The following is a 22,662-nucleotide window of genomic DNA, read 5'->3' on the forward strand; positions in this document are numbered from 1 at the left end:
ACTTTCTTATCAAAAAGTAAAAGTCACAGAAAAGATGATTAGGGTTTTAAATAAGGATGTTTATGGCGTTTCTTGTATTAATAATAATTTGCACTAAGGAATGTTGTTGTTGTTATCTTAAAAAAAAAGGAGATGTTACAAGGGAATGGGGAATATAAACCCCCCCACAGTGGTGTGTGGAGTTGGTACGTCCCAGCAGCAGGGACCAGGATGTTATGGGTTGCAGACGCAGTTGACACACACGCTCTAGTCTCCTGGATCGTTATTGAACACAAACAGTTATATTTGAACCTCTGTTGGCAAGCCTCGTCAATATACCCCCCTTCCCCACTAATCGAACCGGTGTCGTGGAGTCACTTCGCTGTGAGCGTTTCCACGGTTAGCTCGCGGCTAAAGTTAGTTAGCTCGTAGCTAACGTAACATTAGCCTAGCTCGAGGCTAACGTTATATAACCGAGCAATACACACATGCCCCGAACCGTGGAGGTCGTATCGAACGGTGTACGGTTCGAATGCATACCGTTCCACCCCTACTAGCTACATATCACAGTAACATGTAACGCTACACTAGCTACATATCACAGTAACATGTAACACTACACTAGCTACATATCACAGTAACATGTAACACTACACTAGCTACATATCACAGTAACATGTAACTCTACACTGGCTACATATCACAGTAACATGTAACTCTACACTAGCTACATATCACAGTAACATGTAACACTACACTAGCTACATATCACAGTAACATGTAACTCTACACTAGCTACATATCACAGTAACATGTAACGCTACACTAGCTACATATCACAGTAACATGTAACGCTACACTAGCTACATATCACAGTAACATGTAATGCTACACTAGCTACATATCACAGTAACATGTAACACTACACTAGCTACATATCACAGTAACATGCTACACTACACTAGCTACATATCACAGTAACATGTAACGCTACACTAGCTACATATCACAGTAACATGTAACACTACACTAGCTACATATCACAGTAACATGTAACGCTACACTAGCTACATATCACAGTAACATGTAACACTACACTAGCTACATATCACAGTAACATGTAACGCTACACTAGCTACATATCACAGTAACATGTAACTCTACACTAGCTACATATCACAGTAACATGTAACACTAGCTACATATCACAGTAACATGTAACACTAGCTACATATCACAGTAACATGTAACACTACACTAGCTACATATCACAGTAACATGTAACGCTACACTAGCTACATATCACAGTAACATGTAACACTACACTAGCTACATATCACAGTAACATGTAACACTACACTAGCTACATATCACAGTAACATGTAACACTAGCTACATATCACAGTAACATGTAACACTAGCTACATATCACAGTAACATGTAACTCTACACTAGCTACATATCACAGTAACATGTAACACTACACTAGCTACATATCACAGTAACATGTAACACTACACTAGCTACATATCACAGTAACATGTAACGCTACACTAGCTACATATCACAGTAACATGTAACGCTACACTAGCTACATATCACAGTAACATGTAACGCTACACTAGCTACATATCACAGTAACATGTAACACTACACTAGCTACATATCACAGTAACATGTAACGCTACACTAGCTACATATCACAGTAACATGTAACACTAGCTACATATCACAGTAACATGTAACTCTACACTAGCTACATATCACAGTAACATGTAACACTAGCTACATATCACAGTAACATGTAACACTACACTAGCTACATATCACAGTAACATGTAACACTACACTAGCTACATATCACAGTAACATGTAACTCTACACTAGCTACATATCACAGTAACATGTAACACTACACTAGCTACATATCACAGTAACATGTAACACTACACTAGCTACATATCACAGTAACATGTAACTCTACACTAGCTACATATCACAGTAACATGTAACACTACACTAGCTACATATCACAGTAACATGTAATGCTACACTAGCTACATATCACAGTAACATGTAACACTACACTAGCTACATATCACAGTAACATGTAACACTACACTAGCTACATATCACAGTAACATGTAACACTAGCTACATATCACAGTAACATGTAACACTACACTAGCTACATATCACAGTAACACGCTACACTAGCTACATATCACAGTAACATGAAACTCTACACTAGCTACATATCACAGTAACATGTAACGCTACACTAGCTACATATCACAGTAACATGTAACACTAGCTACATATCACAGTAACATGTAACACTACACTAGCTACATATCACAGTAACATGTAACACTAGCTACATATCACAGTAACATGTAACACTACACTAGCTACATATCACAGTAACATGTAACTCTACACTAGCTACATATCACAGTAACATGTAACACTACACTAGCTACATATCATAGTAACATGTAACACTACACTAGCTACATATCACAGTAACATGTAACTCTACACTAGCTACATATCACAGTAACATGTAACTCTACACTAGCTACATATCACAGTAACATGTAACACTACACTAGCTACATATCACAGTAACACGCTACACTAGCTACATATCACAGTAACATGTAACACTACACTAGCTACATATCACAGTAACATGTAACACTACACTAGCTACATATCACAGTAACATGTAACACTAGCTACATATCACAGTAACATGTAACTCTACACTAGCTACATATCACAGTAACATGTAACACTACACTAGCTACATATCACAGTAACATGTAACGCTACACTAGCTACATATCACAGTAACATGTAACACTAGCTACATATCACAGTAACATGTAACACTACACTAGCTACATATCACAGTAACATGTAACGCTACACTAGCTACATATCACAGTAACATGTAACACTAGCTACATATCACAGTAACATGTAACACTACACTAGCTACATATCACAGTAACATGTAACTCTACACTAGCTACATATCACAGTAACATGTAACTCTACACTAGCTACATATCACAGTAACATGTAACACTACACTAGCTACATATCACAGTAACATGTAACACTAGCTACATATCACAGTAACATGTAACACTACACTAGCTACATATCACAGTAACATGTAACTCTACACTAGCTACATATCACAGTAACATGTAACACTACACTAGCTACATATCACAGTAACATGTAACTCTACACTAGCTACATATCACAGTAACATGTAACACTACACTAGCTACATATCACAGTAGCATGTAACTCTACACTAGCTACATATCACAGTAACATGTAACACTACACTAGCTACATATCACAGTAACATGTAACACTACACTAGCTACATATCACAGTAACATGTAACACTACACTAGCTATATATCACAGTAACATGTAACACTACACTAGCTACATATCACAGTAACATGTAACGCTACACTAGCTACATATCACAGTAACATGTAACACTACACTAGCTACATATCACAGTAACATGTAACACTAGCTACATATCACAGTAACATGTAACACTACACTAGCTACATATCACAGTAACATGTAACGCTACACTAGCTACATATCACAGTAACATGTAACACTAGCTACATATCACAGTAACATGTAACACTAGCTACATATCACAGTAACATGTAACACTACACTAGCTACATATCACAGTGACATGTAACTCTACACTAGCTACGTATCACAGTATCATGTAACTCTACACTAGCTACATATCACAGTGACATGTAACATGCTACACTAGCTACATATCACAGTAACATGTAACACTACACTAGCTACATATCACAGTAACATGTAACTCTACACTAGCTACATATCACAGTGACATGTAACTCTACACTAGCTACATATCACAGTGACATGTAACTCTACACTAGCTACATATCACAGTAACATGTAACTCTACACTAGTTACATATCACAGTGACATGTAACTCTACACTAGCTACATATCACAGTAACATGTAACACTAGCTACATATCACAGTAGCATGTAACACTAGCTACATATCACAGTAACATGTAACACTAGCTACATATCACAGTAACATGTAACTCTACACTAGCTACATATCACAGTAACATGTAACACTAGCTACATATCACAGTAGCATGTAACACTAGCTACATATCACAGTAACATGTAACACTAGCTACATATCACAGTAACATGTAACACTACACTAGCTACATATCACAGTAACATGTAACACTACACTAGCTACATATCACAGTAACATGTAACTCTACACTAGCTACATATCACAGTAACATGTAACACTACACTAGCTACATATCACAGTAACATGTAACTCTACGCTAGCTACATATCACAGTAACATGTAACGCTACACTAGCTACATATCACAGTAACATGTAACACTACACTAGCTACATATCACAGTAACATGTAACACTACACTAGCTACATATCACAGTAACATGTAACACTACACTAGCTACATATCACAGTAACATGTAACGCTACACTAGCTACATATCACAGTAACATGTAACACTACACTAGCTACATATCACAGTAACATGTAACGCTACACTAGCTACATATCACAGTAACATGCTACACTAGCTACATATCACAGTAACATGTAACACTACACTAGCTACATATCACAGTAACATGTAACTCTACACTAGCTACATATCACAGTAACATGTAACACTACACTAGCTACATATCACAGTAACATGTAACTCTACACTAGCTACATATCACAGTAACATGTAACTCTACACTAGCTACATATCACAGTAACATGTAACACTAGCTACATATCACAGTAACATGTAACACTACACTAGCTACATATCACAGTAACATGTAACGCTACACTAGCTACATATCACTGTAACATGTAACTCTACACTAGCTACATATCACAGTAACATGTAACACTAGCTACATATCACAGTAACATGTAACTCTACACTAGCTACATATCACAGTAACATGTAACACTAGCTACATATCACAGTAACATGTAACACTACACTAGCTACATATCATAGTAACATGTAACTCTACACTAGCTACATATCACAGTAACATGTAACACTACACTAGCTACATATCACAGTAACATGTAACACTAGCTACATATCACAGTAACATGTAACACTACACTAGCTACATATCACAGTAACATGTAACTCTACACTAGCTACATATCACAGTAACATGTAACACTACACTAGCTACATATCACAGTAACATGTAACTCTACACTAGCTACATATCACAGTAACATGTAACACTACACTAGCTACATATCACAGTAACATGTAACACTACACTAGCTACATATCACAGTAACATGCTACACTAGCTACATATCACAGTAACATGTAACACTACACTAGCTACATATCACAGTAACATGTAACTCTACACTAGCTACATATCACAGTAACATGCTACACTAGCTACATATCACAGTAACATGTAACACTACACTAGCTACATATCACAGTAACATGTAACACTACACTAGCTACATATCACAGTAACATGCTACACTAGCTACGTATCACAGTAACATGTAACACTACACTAGCTACATATCACAGTAACATGCTACACTAGCTACATATCACAGTAACATGTAACACTACACTAGCTACATATCACAGTAACATGCTACACTAGCTACATATCACAGTAACATGTAACACTACACTAGCTACATATCACAGTAACATGTAACTCTACACTAGCTACATATCACAGTAACATGTAACTCTACACTAGCTACATATCACTGTAACATGTAACTCTACACTAGCTACATATCACAGTAACATGTAACACTAGCTACATATCACAGTAACATGTAACTCTACACTAGCTACATATCACAGTAACATGTAACACTACACTAGCTACATATCACAGTAACATGTAACTCTACACTAGCTACATATCACTGTAACATGTAACTCTACACTAGCTACATATCACAGTAACATGTAACACTAGCTACATATCACAGTAACATGTAACTCTACACTAGCTACATATCACAGTAACATGTAACACTACACTAGCTACATATCACAGTAACATGTAACACTAGCTACATATCACAGTAACATGTAACACTACACTAGCTACATATCACAGTAACATGTAACACTACACTAGCTACATATCACAGTAACATGTAACACTAGCTACATATCACAGTAACATTTAACTCTACACTAGCTACATATCACAGTAACATGTAACACTACACTAGCTACATATCACAGTAACATGTAACACTACACTAGCTACATATCACAGTAACATGTAACACTACACTAGCTACATATCACAGTAACATGTAACACTAGCTACATATCACAGTAACATGTAACACTACACTAGCTACATATCACAGTAACATGTAACACTACACTAGCTACATATCACAGTAACATGTAACACTACACTAGCTACATATCACAGTAACATGTAACACTACACTAGCTACATATCACAGTAACATGTAACACTACACTAGCTACATATCACAGTAACATGTAACGCTACACTAGCTACATATCACAGTAACATGTAACGCTAGCTACATATCACAGTAACATGTAACACTACACTAGCTACATATCACAGTAACATGTAACACTACACTAGCTACATATCACAGTAACATGTAACACTACACTAGCTACATATCACAGTAACATGTAACTCTACACTAGCTACATATCACAGTAACATGTAACACTACACTAGCTACATATCACAGTAACATGTAACTCTACACTAGCTACATATCACAGTAACATGTAACACTACACTAGCTACATATCACAGTAACATGTAACACTACACTAGCTACATATCACAGTAACATGTAACACTACACTAGCTACATATCACAGTAACATGTAACACTACACTAGCTACATATCACAGTAACATGTAACACTAGCTACATATCATAGTAACATGTAACTCTACACTAGCTACATATCACAGTAACATGTAACTCTACACTAGCTACATATCACAGTAACATGTAACACTAGCTACATATCACAGTAACATGTAACACTACACTAGCTACATATCACAGTAACATGTAACACTACACTAGCTACATATCACAGTAACATGTAACACTAGCTACATATCACAGTAACATGTAACACTACACTAGCTACATATCACAGTAACATGTAACTACACTAGCTACATATCACAGTAACATGTAACACTACACTAGCTACATATCACAGTAACATGTAACACTACACTAGCTACATATCACAGTAACATGTAACTCTACACTAGCTACATATCACAGTAACATGTAACACTAGCTACATATCACAGTAACATGTAACACTACACTAGCTACATATCACAGTAACATGTAACTCTACACTAGCTACATATCACAGTAACATGTAACTCTACACTAGCTACATATCACAGTAACATGTAACGCTACACTAGCTACATATCACAGTAACATGTAACACTAGCTACATATCACAGTAACATGTAACACTACACTAGCTACATATCACAGTAACATGTAACACTACACTAGCTACATATCACAGTAACATGTAACGCTACACTAGCTACATATCACAGTAACATGCTACACTAGCTACATATCACAGTAACATGTAACACTAGCTACATATCACAGTAACATGTAACACTACACTAGCTACATATCACAGTAACATGTAACACTACACTAGCTACATATCACAGTAACATGTAACACTACACTAGCTACATATCACAGTAACATGTAACACTAGCTACATATCACAGTAACATGTAACACTAGCTACATATCACAGTAACATGTAACACTACACTAGCTACATATCACAGTGACATGTAACTCTACACTAGCTACATATCACAGTAACATGTAACACTAGCTACATATCACAGTAACATGTAACACTAGCTACATATCACAGTAACATGTAACTCTACACTAGCTACATATCACAGTAACATGTAACACTACACTAGCTACATATCACAGTAACATGTAACACTACACTAGCTACATATCACAGTAACATGTAACACTACACTAGCTACATATCACAGTAACATGTAACACTACACTAGCTACATATCACAGTAACATGTAACGCTACACTAGCTACGTATCACAGTAACATGTAACACTACACTAGCTACATATCACAGTAACATGTAACTCTACACTAGCTACATATCACAGTAACATGTAACACTAGCTACATATCACAGTAACATGTAACACTACACTAGCTACATATCACAGTAACATGTAACACTACACTAGCTACATATCACAGTAACATGTAACGCTACACTAGCTACGTATCACAGTAACATGTAACACTACACTAGCTACATATCACAGTAACATGTAACACTAGCTACATATCACAGTAACATGTAACTCTACACTAGCTACATATCACAGTAACATGTAACACTACACTAGCTACATATCACAGTAACATGTAACACTACACTAGCTACATATCACAGTAACATGTAACACTAGCTACATATCACAGTAACATGTAACACTAGCTACATATCACAGTAACATGTAACACTACACTAGCTACATATCACAGTAACATGTAACACTACACTAGCTACATATCACAGTAACATGTAACACTACACTAGCTACATATCACAGTAACATGTAACACTAGCTACATATCACAGTAACATGTAACACTACACTAGCTACATATCACAGTAACATGTAACACTACACTAGCTACATATCACAGTAACATGCTACACTAGCTACATATCACAGTAACATGTAACACTACACTAGCTACATATCACAGTAACATGTAACACTACACTAGCTACATATCACAGTAACATGCTACACTAGCTACATATCACAGTAACATGTAACACTAGCTACATATCACAGTAACATGTAACGCTACACTAGCTACATATCACAGTAACATGTAACACTACACTAGCTACATATCACAGTAACATGTAACACTACACTAGCTACATATCACAGTAACATGTAACACTACACTAGCTACATATCACAGTAACATGTAACACTACACTAGCTACATATCACAGTAACATGTAACTCTACACTAGCTACATATCACAGTAACATGTAACTCTACACTAGCTACATATCACAGTAACATGTAACTCTACACTAGCTACATATCATAGTAACATGTAACACTACACTAGCTACATATCACAGTAACATGTAACACTACACTAGCTACATATCACAGTAACATGTAACACTACACTAGCTACATATCACAGTAACATGTAACACTACACTAGCTACATATCACAGTAACATGTAACTCTACACTAGCTACATATCACAGTAACATGTAACTCTACACTAGCTACATATCACAGTAACATGTAACTCTACACTAGCTACATATCACAGTAACATGTAACTCTACACTAGCTACATATCACAGTAACATGTAACACTACACTAGCTACATATCACAGTAACATGTAACATGCTACACTAGCTACATATCACAGTAGCATGTAACTCTACACTAGCTACATATCACAGTAACATGTAACACTACACTAGCTACATATCACAGTAACATGTAACACTACACTAGCTACATATCACAGTAACATGTAACGCTACACTAGCTACATATCACAGTAACATGTAACACTACACTAGCTACATATCACAGTAACATGTAACTCTACACTAGCTACATATCACAGTAACATGTAACTCTACACTAGCTACATATCACAGTAACATGTAACTCTACACTAGCTACATATCACAGTAACATGTAACACTAGCTACATATCACAGTAACATGTAACACTAGCTACATATCACAGTAACATGTAACTCTACACTAGCTACATATCACAGTAACATGTAACTCTACACTAGCTACATATCACAGTAACATGTAACACTACACTAGCTACATATCACAGTAACATGTAACACTACACTAGCTACATATCACAGTAACATGTAACACTACACTAGCTACATATCACTGTAACATGTAACTCTACACTAGCTACATATCACAGTAACATGTAACACTACACTAGCTACATATCACAGTAACATGTAACACTACACTAGCTACATATCACAGTAACATGTAACACTACACTAGCTACATATCACAGTAACATGTAACACTAGCTACATATCACAGTAGCATGTAACACTACACTAGCTACATATCACAGTAACATGTAACTCTACACTAGCTACATATCACAGTAACATGTAACTCTACACTAGCTACATATCACAGTAACATGTAACTCTACACTAGCTACATATCACAGTAACATGTAACACTACACTAGCTACATATCACAGTAACATGTAACATGCTACACTAGCTACATATCACAGTAGCATGTAACTCTACACTAGCTACATATCACAGTAACATGTAACACTACACTAGCTACATATCACAGTAACATGTAACATGCTACACTAGCTACATATCACAGTAGCATGTAACTCTACACTAGCTACATATCACAGTAACATGTAACACTACACTAGCTACATATCACAGTAACATGTAACTCTACACTAGCTACATATCACAGTAACATGTAACTCTACACTAGCTACATATCACAGTAACATGTAACTCTACACTAGCTACATATCACAGTAACATGTAACACTACACTAGCTACATATCACTGTAACATGTAACACTACACTAGCTACATATCACAGTAACATGTAACTCTACACTAGCTACATATCACAGTAACATGTAACTCTACACTAGCTACATATCACAGTAACATGTAACACTACACTAGCTACATATCACAGTAACATGTAACTCTACACTAGCTACATATCACAGTAACATGTAACACTACACTAGCTACATATCACAGTAACATGTAACACTACACTAGCTACATATCACAGTAACATGTAACACTACACTAGCTACATATCACAGTAACATGTAACACTACACTAGCTACATATCACAGTAACATGTAACACTACACTAGCTACATATCACAGTAACATGTAACTCTACACTAGCTACATATCACAGTAACATGTAACACTACACTAGCTACATATCACAGTAACATGTAACACTACACTAGCTACATATCACAGTAACATGTAACACTAGCTACATATCACAGTAACATGTAACACTACACTAGCTACATATCACAGTAACATGTAACACTACACTAGCTACATATCACAGTAACATGTAACACTACACTAGCTACATATCACAGTAACATGTAACACTACACTAGCTACATATCACAGTAACATGTAACACTACACTAGCTACATATCACAGTAACATGTAACTCTACACTAGCTACATATCATAGTAACATGTAACACTACACTAGCTACATATCACAGTAACATGTAACACTACACTAGCTACATATCACAGTAACATGTAACACTAGCTACATATCACAGTAGCATGTAACGCTACACTAGCTACATATCACAGTAACATGTAACACGCTACACTAGCTACATATCACAGTAACATGTAACACTACACTAGCTACATATCACAGTAGCATGTAACACTAGCTACATATCACAGTAACATGTAACACTAGCTACATATCACAGTAGCATGTAACGCTACACTAGCTACATATCACAGTAACATGTAACACTACACTAGCTACATATCACAGTAGCATGTAACACTAGCTACATATCACAGTAGCATGTAACGCTACACTAGCTACATATCACAGTAACATGTAACACTAGCTACATAGAACAGTAACATGTAACACCCCTAGTAGCTACATATCACAGTAACATGTAACACTAGCTACATATCACAGTAACATGTAACACCCCTAGTAGCTACATATCACAGTAACATGTAACACTAGCTACATAGCACAGTAACATGTAACACCCCTAGTAGCTACATATCACAGTAACTGTGTTCCTCAGCTGAAGAAGAGAGAGACGAGCCACATGCAGGCTCTGGCAGAGGAGTGGAGGAGACAAGACAGAGAGAGAGAAGCCCTCGTCAAGAAGAAGGTTTGGCATGATCTGTCAATATTATTATTATTATCAACCTATATTAGAATACCCTCAATTATTACAATAACAGCTAATGCTCTGTCATTAGTTCTCTACAGATATTATTTTTGTTATTATTATTAGTATTATTATTATCAACGTATATTAGAACACCCTCAATTATTACAATAACAGTTAATGATCCGTCATTAGTTCTCTACAGATATTATTATTATTAGTAGTATTATTATCAACGTATATTAGAACACCTTCAATTATTACAATAACAGTTAATGATCTGTCATCTCAGTATTCTCCCCGGGTACAGAGGCATAATTACAGCCTGTATATAATAATGATGAATACCTAATATGATAAGTATTACAATAATAATGACCTGTACTGTAGTTAGAAACTAGGATCAGCTGTAATTTCTTCTCTCTGTGTCTCTCTTGCTCTCCCTCCCTCTCTATTTTTCTATCTTTCTCTTCCTCCCTACCTCTCCCTCCCTCTATCTCTCTCTCCCTATCCCCATCTCTATCTCTCCCTCACTCCCTCTCTATCTCCCTCCCCCCTATCTCCCTCTCTCTCTCTCCCTCCCTCCCCCTATCTCCCTCTCTCTCTCTCCCTCACTCCCTCCATCTCTCTGTCTCTGTCTCTCTGTCTCTCTCTCTCCATCCCCCCCTCTCTCTCTCTCTCTCTCTCTCTCTCTCTCTCTCTCTCTCTCTCTCTCTCTCTCTCTCTCTCTCTCTCTCTCTGTCTCTGTCTCTGTCTCTGTCTCTGTCTCTGTCTCTGTCTCTCTCTCTCTCTCTCTCTCTGTCTGTCTCTGTCTCTGTCTCTGTCTCTGTCTCTGTCTCTGTCTCTGTCTCTGTCTCTCTCTCTCTCTCTCTCTCTCTCTCTCTCTCTCTCTCTCTCTGTAGGAGGTAGAGTATAACCTACGAGAGGAACAGCTCCAGAAGACCTTGTCTGACCTGGAGAAGAGAGAGAAGCTGCTAGCACACGCTGAGATGGAGGTGAGAGGGTGTGTGTGTGTGTGGAGAAGAGTGTCCTGGTCTATTGATAAATAAGAATATGAATCCAGTGTGATCTGTCATTAGCAAACAGCTCACAATTCCTGTTTTATATTTAGAATTTAGTTGAATTGTCCAATTCCACTAAGAAACTATTGCTGCCACCCACTCTCTTTGACAACAACAGAATGAATTCTTCATTTCAGTTTTGGTTGTAAAATCAGTCGATAAACATAATATCTGAACATTTGTAATATCCCCATTTTGTCTAATCTCCCTAAATGAGAAATTTTATTTATATTCATACCATTTATATTTATATATATATATATAAACACCTGGGCCCTCATTCATCAACGTGTTCTACGCACAGATCTGTGCTTACCCTGTGCGTACGATCATTTCTAAGCAAAGAGTGGGATTCATCAATTTCGATTTGAACTTGACTCCGTGCTTACATCTACGCACAGGTCAGACCAGGCGTACCTGGCGCCCAGTGGTAGAATATATTATTACAACAAGGAAATGAGCTTCTGTGCATAATAACACTGGCATGTTCTGTACGAACCGTAGTTCATTATAGTTCATTGTAAAATAGCAACAGTAGTGTAATTATGGTCAAAACCCTATAAATAGCATTTGGAATAATAGATCTTTCTCTCAGAATGAATGCAGCATGGTTTATATAGCGTTATCGGAATATACGGGGTGTAGGCTACTGACTGACTGCGCTCCGCGTAGCTTGATTGATTGATTGATTGATTGAAAAGTTTATTAACAGATTGCAGAATGGGTACAGTACAGTACAGCTCAGTACATACAATTGTTAATTGGGGATGCAGACCAGAGAAAGACTTTCGTATTGTTTACATCAGGGTCCCCCATTTTCAATTCATCATAAATCATAAAGCTCAACTCGTTATTATTTTGCGCAGACCGCAGAAACACGGGAACGTTTTAATTATATTTAAAAGGCTTTACGTTAAACGAAACAAGTGGAATTTCGAAGCTGTAAGCAGAATACAAGTCATATGAATATAGTGTTCTTCCCCCTTTTTACTGTATAAGAAAGAATAGAAAACGCATTGCAATGACACCAGATAGTGGACAGACTATGTATATGATGGGATTCAAGTTCGCGTTTTTGTTGATCATAGGCATGCTGTCAGAGTATGATATCAGAACATTTGTCGTCACAGATCATGTCCTAATGGAACATAGGCTATGGCATGGATCGTGATATTGTGTGGACTGTTATTATTACTGTCTGTACCGGTACCACCCATTGTGACAACAGCCTTGTGAGTCCTGCACACAAACATGATGGAATTCAAGTTCATGTATTGAAAGGCAGGCTACATCATACATGCAGTGAGATTCATTGCTACCCAATACTGACATCAAAATAGATTGTAGTATGCCTCTAGAAATCATATGCAGCAGGTAGAAAATTGACGGGAGATCCATCGCGATTTGGAATAAAATTGAGGAGAACTTTAATCCCTGGGTATTAATCAAACAACACGGGAAAAGGCAGTCATATTCCAGCGCGGTATTTATTAGTGTTTGCACTGCCCAGGCAGCAATGGTTAATAGATATCATATCCGACATCACCGTAAGTGTACACGTCTGTCAGCCTGTCTCATGACACGCTTCCCTCGGCTTAGTCCATTTTTCCACATTTCATGGGTGTATTCCATTACCGTATATGGTTAATCGGGGCGTTTCTGGTATGCAAATACGTGAAAGCGTGCACGAGCCGCGGCGCAGAGCCAAGGTGGGATTCATCATGACAGGTGTGCGTAGAGCCTGCGTACGCACGTGTGATGAATCCCGACTTCCCTGTGCGTACACTAGTTCTACATTCCGTGCTTACGTGTGGAAATAGAACATGTTCTACGCACACATTGATGAATGAGGGCCCTGATTTTAACCCATATATAGCTCTATATGATAGCATGTACAATAATGCTGTATACCATATATATATCCACATCTGTCTGTACATACCTGCATATAATCCTTTTTACATATCTGTTGATACTATATCTATATCTGTAGTGTCTTTATACCTGTATCACTGTACATATTAATACGTATGTACATCTGATTAGCACTATACTCAGTAGGCTTGGGCGGCAGTGTTAATTTTGTCAACTAAAATGATTTTAGTAAAAGGTTTTTTTCATGACGACAACGAGACGTGATGTCACGTTATTGAAGACCATGTGACACTAACGAGACTAAATAGTTTATTAAATAACGTTGACTACAACTGAGGACACAAAAATGTAATTTACAAAAACCGGACGAAATTTCTCTTCATGTTGATATTGTTGACTAAAACAAGACGAGACAAAATAATTATAACTTCTTAATGCCATCGTCCCGACAGAGCAGTGTGACGGGGAGCTCTGTTATTAGCATTAGCTGAAGAGCTATTTGAAAAGCTAGTTTTAGCTTAATGTTACCTTGGCTAAAATTGGGACTATTCATAATCCAGCTGCAGTGATATGGACCCTATGCAATTTGCATACAGGACAAACAGGTCCACCGACGACGCGGTCTCCCAGGTACTGCACAGCACCCTCTCGCACCTTGACCGTCAGAAGGGGGGCTATGTGAGACTGTTGTTCATTGACTACAGCTCAGCGTTCAACACCATAGTCCCCACCAGACTGGTGGACAAGCTGATCGAGCTAGGTCTGAGCTCCGCCCTGAGCGCCTGGGTACTGGACTTTCTGAGCGAAAGACCCCAGGCGGTCAGGGTGGGGGGTCAGACCTCCAACACCATCACCCTGAGCATCGGGTCCCCCCAGGGCTGTGTTCTGAGCCCCCTGCTGTACTCACTCTACACACACGACTGTGTGGCCAAGTTCAGCTCCAACTCCATAGTGAAGTTCGCAGATGACACGGTGGTGGTGGGGCTGATCTCGGACAACGACGAGAAGGCCTACCGGGAGGAGGTGGAGGTACTGGAACGCTGGTGCCAGGACAACAGCCTGCTCCTGAACATTGGCAAAACCAAGGAACTGATCGTGGATTATAGGAGAGGACAGCAGGAGACACACACACCACTGATGATAAACGGGGCTACCGTGGACAGGGTGAGCAGCTTCAAGTACCTGGGGGTCCACATCTCAGAGGACCTGACATGGTCAACACACATAGGCACAGTAGTAAAGAAGGCGAAACAGCGTCTCTACCACCTGAGACAGTTAAGGAAGTTCAGAGTATCGGGGAAGATACTCCAGTCCTTCTACTCAGGAGCTGTAGAGAGCATCCTGACCGGAAACATCACTGCCTGGTATGGAAACAGCACGGCACAGGACAAGAAGGCCCTACAGAAAGTGGTGCGCTCAGCCGAGCGTACCACGGGTATTGCACTACCCCCCCTGCAGGTTCTATACAACAAGAGGTGCAAATCCAGAGCCTGCAGGATAATGAAAGACCCTCACCACCCCAATAACAGCCTGTTTCAGCTGCTGAGGTCAGGCAGACGCCTGCAAATCCCAGCTACTAGGACAGAGCGGCTTAGGCTCAGCTTCTTCCCCCAGGCCATCAGAGCCATGAACAATGTACATTGAGTGCTCAGAACATTGAACTGTCCACACACAAGCACACATGAACACACACACGACACGCACACTGTGCACGCTCACACACGAGCAGCCACTTAACACTTTAACATGAGCGGGCACACACTCATGTCGCACACACGCACACTTATGGCCAAAGGAAAGGACACTTTAAATTAGAATAACAGGAACAGTGTATTGCACTACCAAAGCTAACTAGCATGTCACACATGCGCTGTAAATAACTATGTACAGATACCGAGATGTCACTCCATGTTACCTGCTATCTGTTACTGCACAATGTTGTTTCTTCTTTTGATTCTATTATATGTACCACTGTATTGCACATCGTTGCGGGCAAGACCACCCGCATTTCATTGTATACCTGTATGCCGTGACAATTAAAACTCTTGACTTGACTTGACTTGACCTGCAAGCAAAGTACAGCAAGTTGGCAAAGGAGTATTCCAAGGTAAATCACCTTTTCACCAGTAACGTTACATTGTTTGTATTTCCATCTAGCTCGCGTTAACTAGTGGCTAACCTAGCTCACGCTAATGTGGCTAACTGATCGACCTCTCACACACAATTAATGACATGTTGCAGACAGCCATACCGGTGACAATGTTTAGCTTTTAGTGCCAAATGATAAGAGTCTGAGGCGGAGTCTCAAAAGAGAATGTTGAATATTTATTGTGCATTAAAAATCACAACAGAGCCTCTGCTACTAGCTGACCTAAACGGAGCCTTCTGGAAGCAAGTGCAACAACGTATAATGTCCGTGTGGAACCAATGTGCCAACAACCTTTCCGTGGGTGAAGCATAGTTGAGCATAGTTGTCATTTAATAATAATAATAATAATAATAATAATAATAATAATAATAATAATAATAATAATAATAATAACTTTATTTGTATAGCACTTTTCATACAGAGGTTGCAGTTCAAAGTGCTTCACAACAGTAAAAAATACAGGTATAAGCAAACATAAAAAGATAGACAGGTAGCAAGGTATGGTAAATCATTCAGTATAAAAAAAGTTTATAATGATTCTAAAAATTATAAAATAAAACGGACACACAACAGGGTATTTAACATACAACAGAGCAGTGCATCAGTAAGAAGTAAAAAGTGTGATAAAATAAGATAAAATTAGCATAGAACCGACACATGAATTTGATAGGCAGTGTATAAAAGTAGGCAGGGTAGGGCGCCCCAGTGGCGAACCACATAGCGCGCTCAGCCGCGACACGGCCGACCCGGGTTTGACTCCCGAACCCGTTGTTATTTGCCGAATGTCTTCCCCCCACTCTGTCTCCCATTCCTCCTCTGTCTCTCTCTACTGGACTGCCCAGTAGCAATAAAGCGATAAAACGCCAAAAAAAAAACTTTAAAAAAAGAAAAGTAGGCAGGGTAAGAATAGTGCAGGTAAGTCATTGAAATGCCTGAGCAAAGAGATAGGTTTTAAGCTGTCTTTTGAAGATGTCTAGTGAGTTGGCTTCCCTGATGTTTTGGGGTAGTTTGTTCCACAGTTTTGGGGCATAGTTGATAAAGGCTGCATTACCGATCCTCTTTTGACTGTTTCTGGGAGCCTCTAGTAGTCCAGCAGCTGATGATCGCAGTGTTCTTGCTGGCGTGTAATTTATTAGAGTGTTGGTGATGTAGCTAGGTCCCTGTCCATTTAGAGCTTTGTATGTAAGGAGAAGGACCTTAAAGTAAATTCTAAATGTTACAGGAAGCCAGTGTAAAGCAGCTAAGATTGGACTAATGTGCTCTCTCCTTTTGGTTCTAGTTAGCAGTCGGGCTGCAGAGTTTTGGATTAGCTGAAGCCTCTGTGGTTTTCTTAGGGAGACCTGTGAAAAGTGCATTACAGTAGTCTAACCGGCTAGATATGAATGCATGAATTAGCTTCTCAGCATCGTTCTGATTAATAAATGGTCGTACTTTTGCTATATTTCTGAGATGGAAGAACAATGTTTTCGTTACTTTGCTAATATGAGAATTGAAGTTCAGTTCTGAATCTATGATAACTGTTACGAAGGATCAGATTAAACCGAATATATATATTTATTGATTGATATATATTGCATAATATTTGTATATCGTTTGATATCCCTTGTGTATTCCTTGTACATATACACGGAATATCCCTTTAGCCTAGTACAGACCATAATATTTCGTTCTCCTATTGGACAGCGGTCCCTTGGGCGCCATTGCCATACCTCCAAGGTCTGGTTCAAAGTCACCGCCAAAGACTTGCCTGGACATGAACGGTTCTGCGCAAGGATATGAGACAGGAATAAAGCTGGTACTAGTTTGTTCACCTAACGTATAAATACGGCGCAGGTGAATACAGAAGTTGAGTTACCCAATAAGTTGAAGCCTCACCCACGATACAACGTGCGGTGAAGTATGGCCTGTTTGGCCCCAAATAGAGCATTGAGACCGCGTGCGAATTAATAACTGAAGTATCAGAGTTTAACGCTGTACCGTCGAGTTCGACCTATTCTATTAATTCAGTAATAGTCTATTTATGTATAGTGTATAGTGTATCGTGCGGCTACCGTTCTACAGTGACCAGCATCACCAACGTTTCCTCGTACCAGCTAGTGTGCTTATCCAGGCTGGGCTGCTTACCCTGGCGCTTTCACCCGAGGAGCCCTAGACGAGGACCGTGTGGATCATGTACACTGGATAACCTACCGACGACTGCATAGCCCTTTTCGGCTGGATTATATTTGCTTTTGGTCCTGTAATTGATGGAGTGGAGAATCGCCTACACCCACAATTGTGTGGGATTTACCCTGTGAGGAGCCACGTCGAGCCCGCCTCTCAGAAGCCTGAGGCCGGCTAGCTTTCTTCCATGCGGAGCTGCATGCTACGGAGAACAGCTGTATTCGTCTGCGGATCAAGATATTATTGCACCGTCTCCTGTACTTGGAGTCTCTTTATCATCGTTGACCCAGACTCTACTACCGACAAATCCTCTCCCCTTGCTGGCTTACGACCGGAGGGACCCTACCAGTATCTCCCGCTATCTTACCAGAGTACCATAGATATAATTCCTAAGATTCAGGTTGTATTATTATCTCCTACGTAATATGAGAATGGACATACGTTATTGATTTGCCTACGCACATTCCTTTGCCTTATAAGCGCATCCAAAGTAAAGTATATTATGTACTATCATTGCTGCTAATAAATACTTAAACCCAGTTTTGTGTGGAACCGAGTCATTGTGGGAAGTGTTCATCATAAGATACCTGTGTACTGTATGGCCAGTAGTAATGTACATAAGACAGTAGTGGTTTAATGATACCATACTTATTAATACAGTCAGGGAATTGTACCCCTCAGTTACAATAACCCTGAGACTAGTGACCTCAGATTTGATCCAAGGGGTTAGTCCTCCCAGGTTCTTTATTAACGTTACTTTCTTTTTTAGTTTTGGGGCCGATAATTAGAATTTCAGTTTTGTTCTCGTTTAGTTTCAGGAAGTTCTTACTCATCCATTTATTTATTGCCAGTAAGCAGTCTGTAATGGAGCTAATCGCTGTATAATTTGGTTCAGCAGATATGTACAGTTGTGTATCATCCGCATAACTATGGAAATCTACATTATGTTCTCTGATGATATTACCCAGCGGTAACATGTAAAGGGAGAAGAGTAAAGGACCTAAGCAACTCCCTTGTGCAACTCCATAGTTGTTGTCGTATATATCAGACATGTGCTCTCCTAGTCTAACATAGAATTTCCTCCCTCTGATGTATGTTTTGAACCAGCCTAGCACATGTTCTGAGAAACCGACAAGGTTTTCAAGACGATCGATTAGAATATCGTGATCGATTGTATCAAATGCTGCACTGAGATCTAGCAGGATAAGGATGGAGATCTTATTCTCGTCAGAGTTTAGCCTGAGGTCACTGATTATTTTGGTGAGGGCAGTTTCAGTGCTATGATATTTTCTGAATCCCGACTGAAATTCTTCTAAGATGTTGTTTTCTTCAAGAAAGGAATTTATTTGAACTGAAACTATCTTTTCAAGTACTTTGCTACTGAATGTAGGTTGGATATTGGACGATAATTTTCCATTTCATTACTATCCAAGTTAGGTTTTTTTAGTAATGGCTTTACAACTGCTGTTTTAAAGGCATCTGGGAAAATACCAGTTCTAAGGGAAGTGTTTATGATATCTAGCACAGGGCTTGAAACACTATTAAACACCCGTTTGAAGAAAGCTGTAGGCAGGGCCGCCTCGCGGGAAGGGGGGCCTCGCAAAAAAGAAAAAGAAATATATATTTTTTTTAAATATTTTTTTTAATTTTCTTTTTCTTTTTTCTTTTCTTTTTTTTTGTGAGGCCCCCCTTCCCGCGAGGCCCTTTTTCATCACATACCTAAAACCTAGTTTTGCTTATATGCTTATATATTTCACATTAGACACGTTTGTAGAATGTGTCTGACTTGTTCCGGGCTCTGCAGATATACTATTGGAGCTCTGTGGCTCTGCATACACTATTGGAGCTCTGCGGCTCTGCAGCAGATATACTATTGGTTTCAACGAGGGGAGGGGTTACAGGTGCGTCTGTCTGACTATTTCCACGGGAGCGCGTGCAGCATTGGAGGTTATGCCAAGACGAAGAGGACGGTCGTTCGGCAGATGGACTGAAGATGAAAGTTGTTGCATGTTAGAAAGTTCAGTCAGGCTAGCCATGTCGGCTTAGCTAAAGGCAGGGACAGCTAGTTAGCTTTAGCTACGGTATCGAGTGCTAACGTGTGGTTCAGTCGGGCTAGCCATGTCGGCTAGTAGCTTAGCTAAAGGCTAACTAGCGTTAGCTAACCTAGAGAGAGCGCGTGCAGCATTGGAGGTTATGCCAAGATGAAGAGGGCGGTCGTTCGGCAGATGAACTTCGTCAACTCCACGGTTGTCTCCTTCCTCTTGGACGTTTTTTTGAGTTTTTAATGCACTCTATTCTATTCCCGCCGTGGAGATATCTCTCTCTCTCTCTCTCTCTCGGGCCGGCTAGCTATCGTGGCTAACGTTATGTTGGCTAACGTTATGTGGAGCCAGCGGGCCGGCTAGCTGTCGTAGCTAACGTTATTATTGAGCCAAGCGGGCCAGCTAGCTGTCGTAGCTAACGTTATATTGAGCCAAACGGGCCGGCTAGCTGTCGTAGCTAACGTTATATTGAGCCAAGCGGGCCGGCTAGCTGTCGTAGCTAACGTTATATTGAGCCAAGCGGGCCGGCTAGCTGTCGTAGCTAACGTTGTATTGAGCCAAGCGGGCCGGCTAGCTGTCGTAGCTAACGTTATATTGAGCCAAATGGGCCGGCTAGCTGTCGTAGCTAACGTTATATTGAGCCAAGCGGGCCGGCTAGCTGTCGTAGCTAACGTTATATTGAGCCAAGCGGGCCGGCTAGCTGTCGTAGCTAACGTTCTGTCGAGCTAGCACCAGTACCTGGCCACTCTATTTGCAGTTAGCCTCTTTAGCTGATGTCGGCCGTTGGCTCCTTGCTACTTTGTTTTCTCTGGTATAGACCCTCTTCTCTTTGGATTTAAGTGTTGATGTTGCCTTTGTGAAGTTATCTTTTCCTTCTGTTTTGTTCTTCCATTAAAAGTTCAATATCCTTTAGGGGCTCATCTTAGCTACCTTGCTTATCTCTCTCTCTCTCTCCCTCTCTCTCTCTCTCTCTCTCTCTCTCTCTCTCTCTCTCTGTCTGGACCACAGACTCATCTCTCTCTCTCTCTCTCTGGACCACAGACTCTCTCTGTCTGGATCATCACAGACTTCTCTCTCTCTCTCTCTCTCTCTCTCTCTCTCTCTCTCTCTCTCTCTCTCTCTCTCTCTGTGTTCTGAGGTGTCCTGTGTTCTGAGCTCTGTGCTGAGCTGTGTTCTGCATGTGTTCTGAG

At 39.5% G+C, this 22,662-nt stretch overlaps 1 protein-coding gene across 1 annotated transcript in view; it reads left to right on the forward strand.

The window, feature by feature from the left end:
- cep120 (centrosomal protein 120) overlaps positions 1–22,662 on the forward strand; it is a 218,286-nt gene that overhangs the window by 159,246 nt on the left and 36,378 nt on the right. Inside the window, exons 15-16 of the mRNA XM_084323233.1 lie at positions 12,093–12,182; positions 13,085–13,177. Coding sequence (XP_084179359.1) covers positions 12,093–12,182; positions 13,085–13,177 — 183 coding nt within the window. The remainder of the gene's footprint in view (positions 1–12,092; positions 12,183–13,084; positions 13,178–22,662) is intronic.

The sequence above is a fragment of the Notolepis coatsorum genome (assembly GCF_963971535.1).
Source record: "Notolepis coatsorum genome assembly, chromosome: 10".
NCBI classification, from domain to species: Eukaryota; Metazoa; Chordata; class Actinopteri; order Aulopiformes; family Paralepididae; genus Notolepis; species Notolepis coatsorum.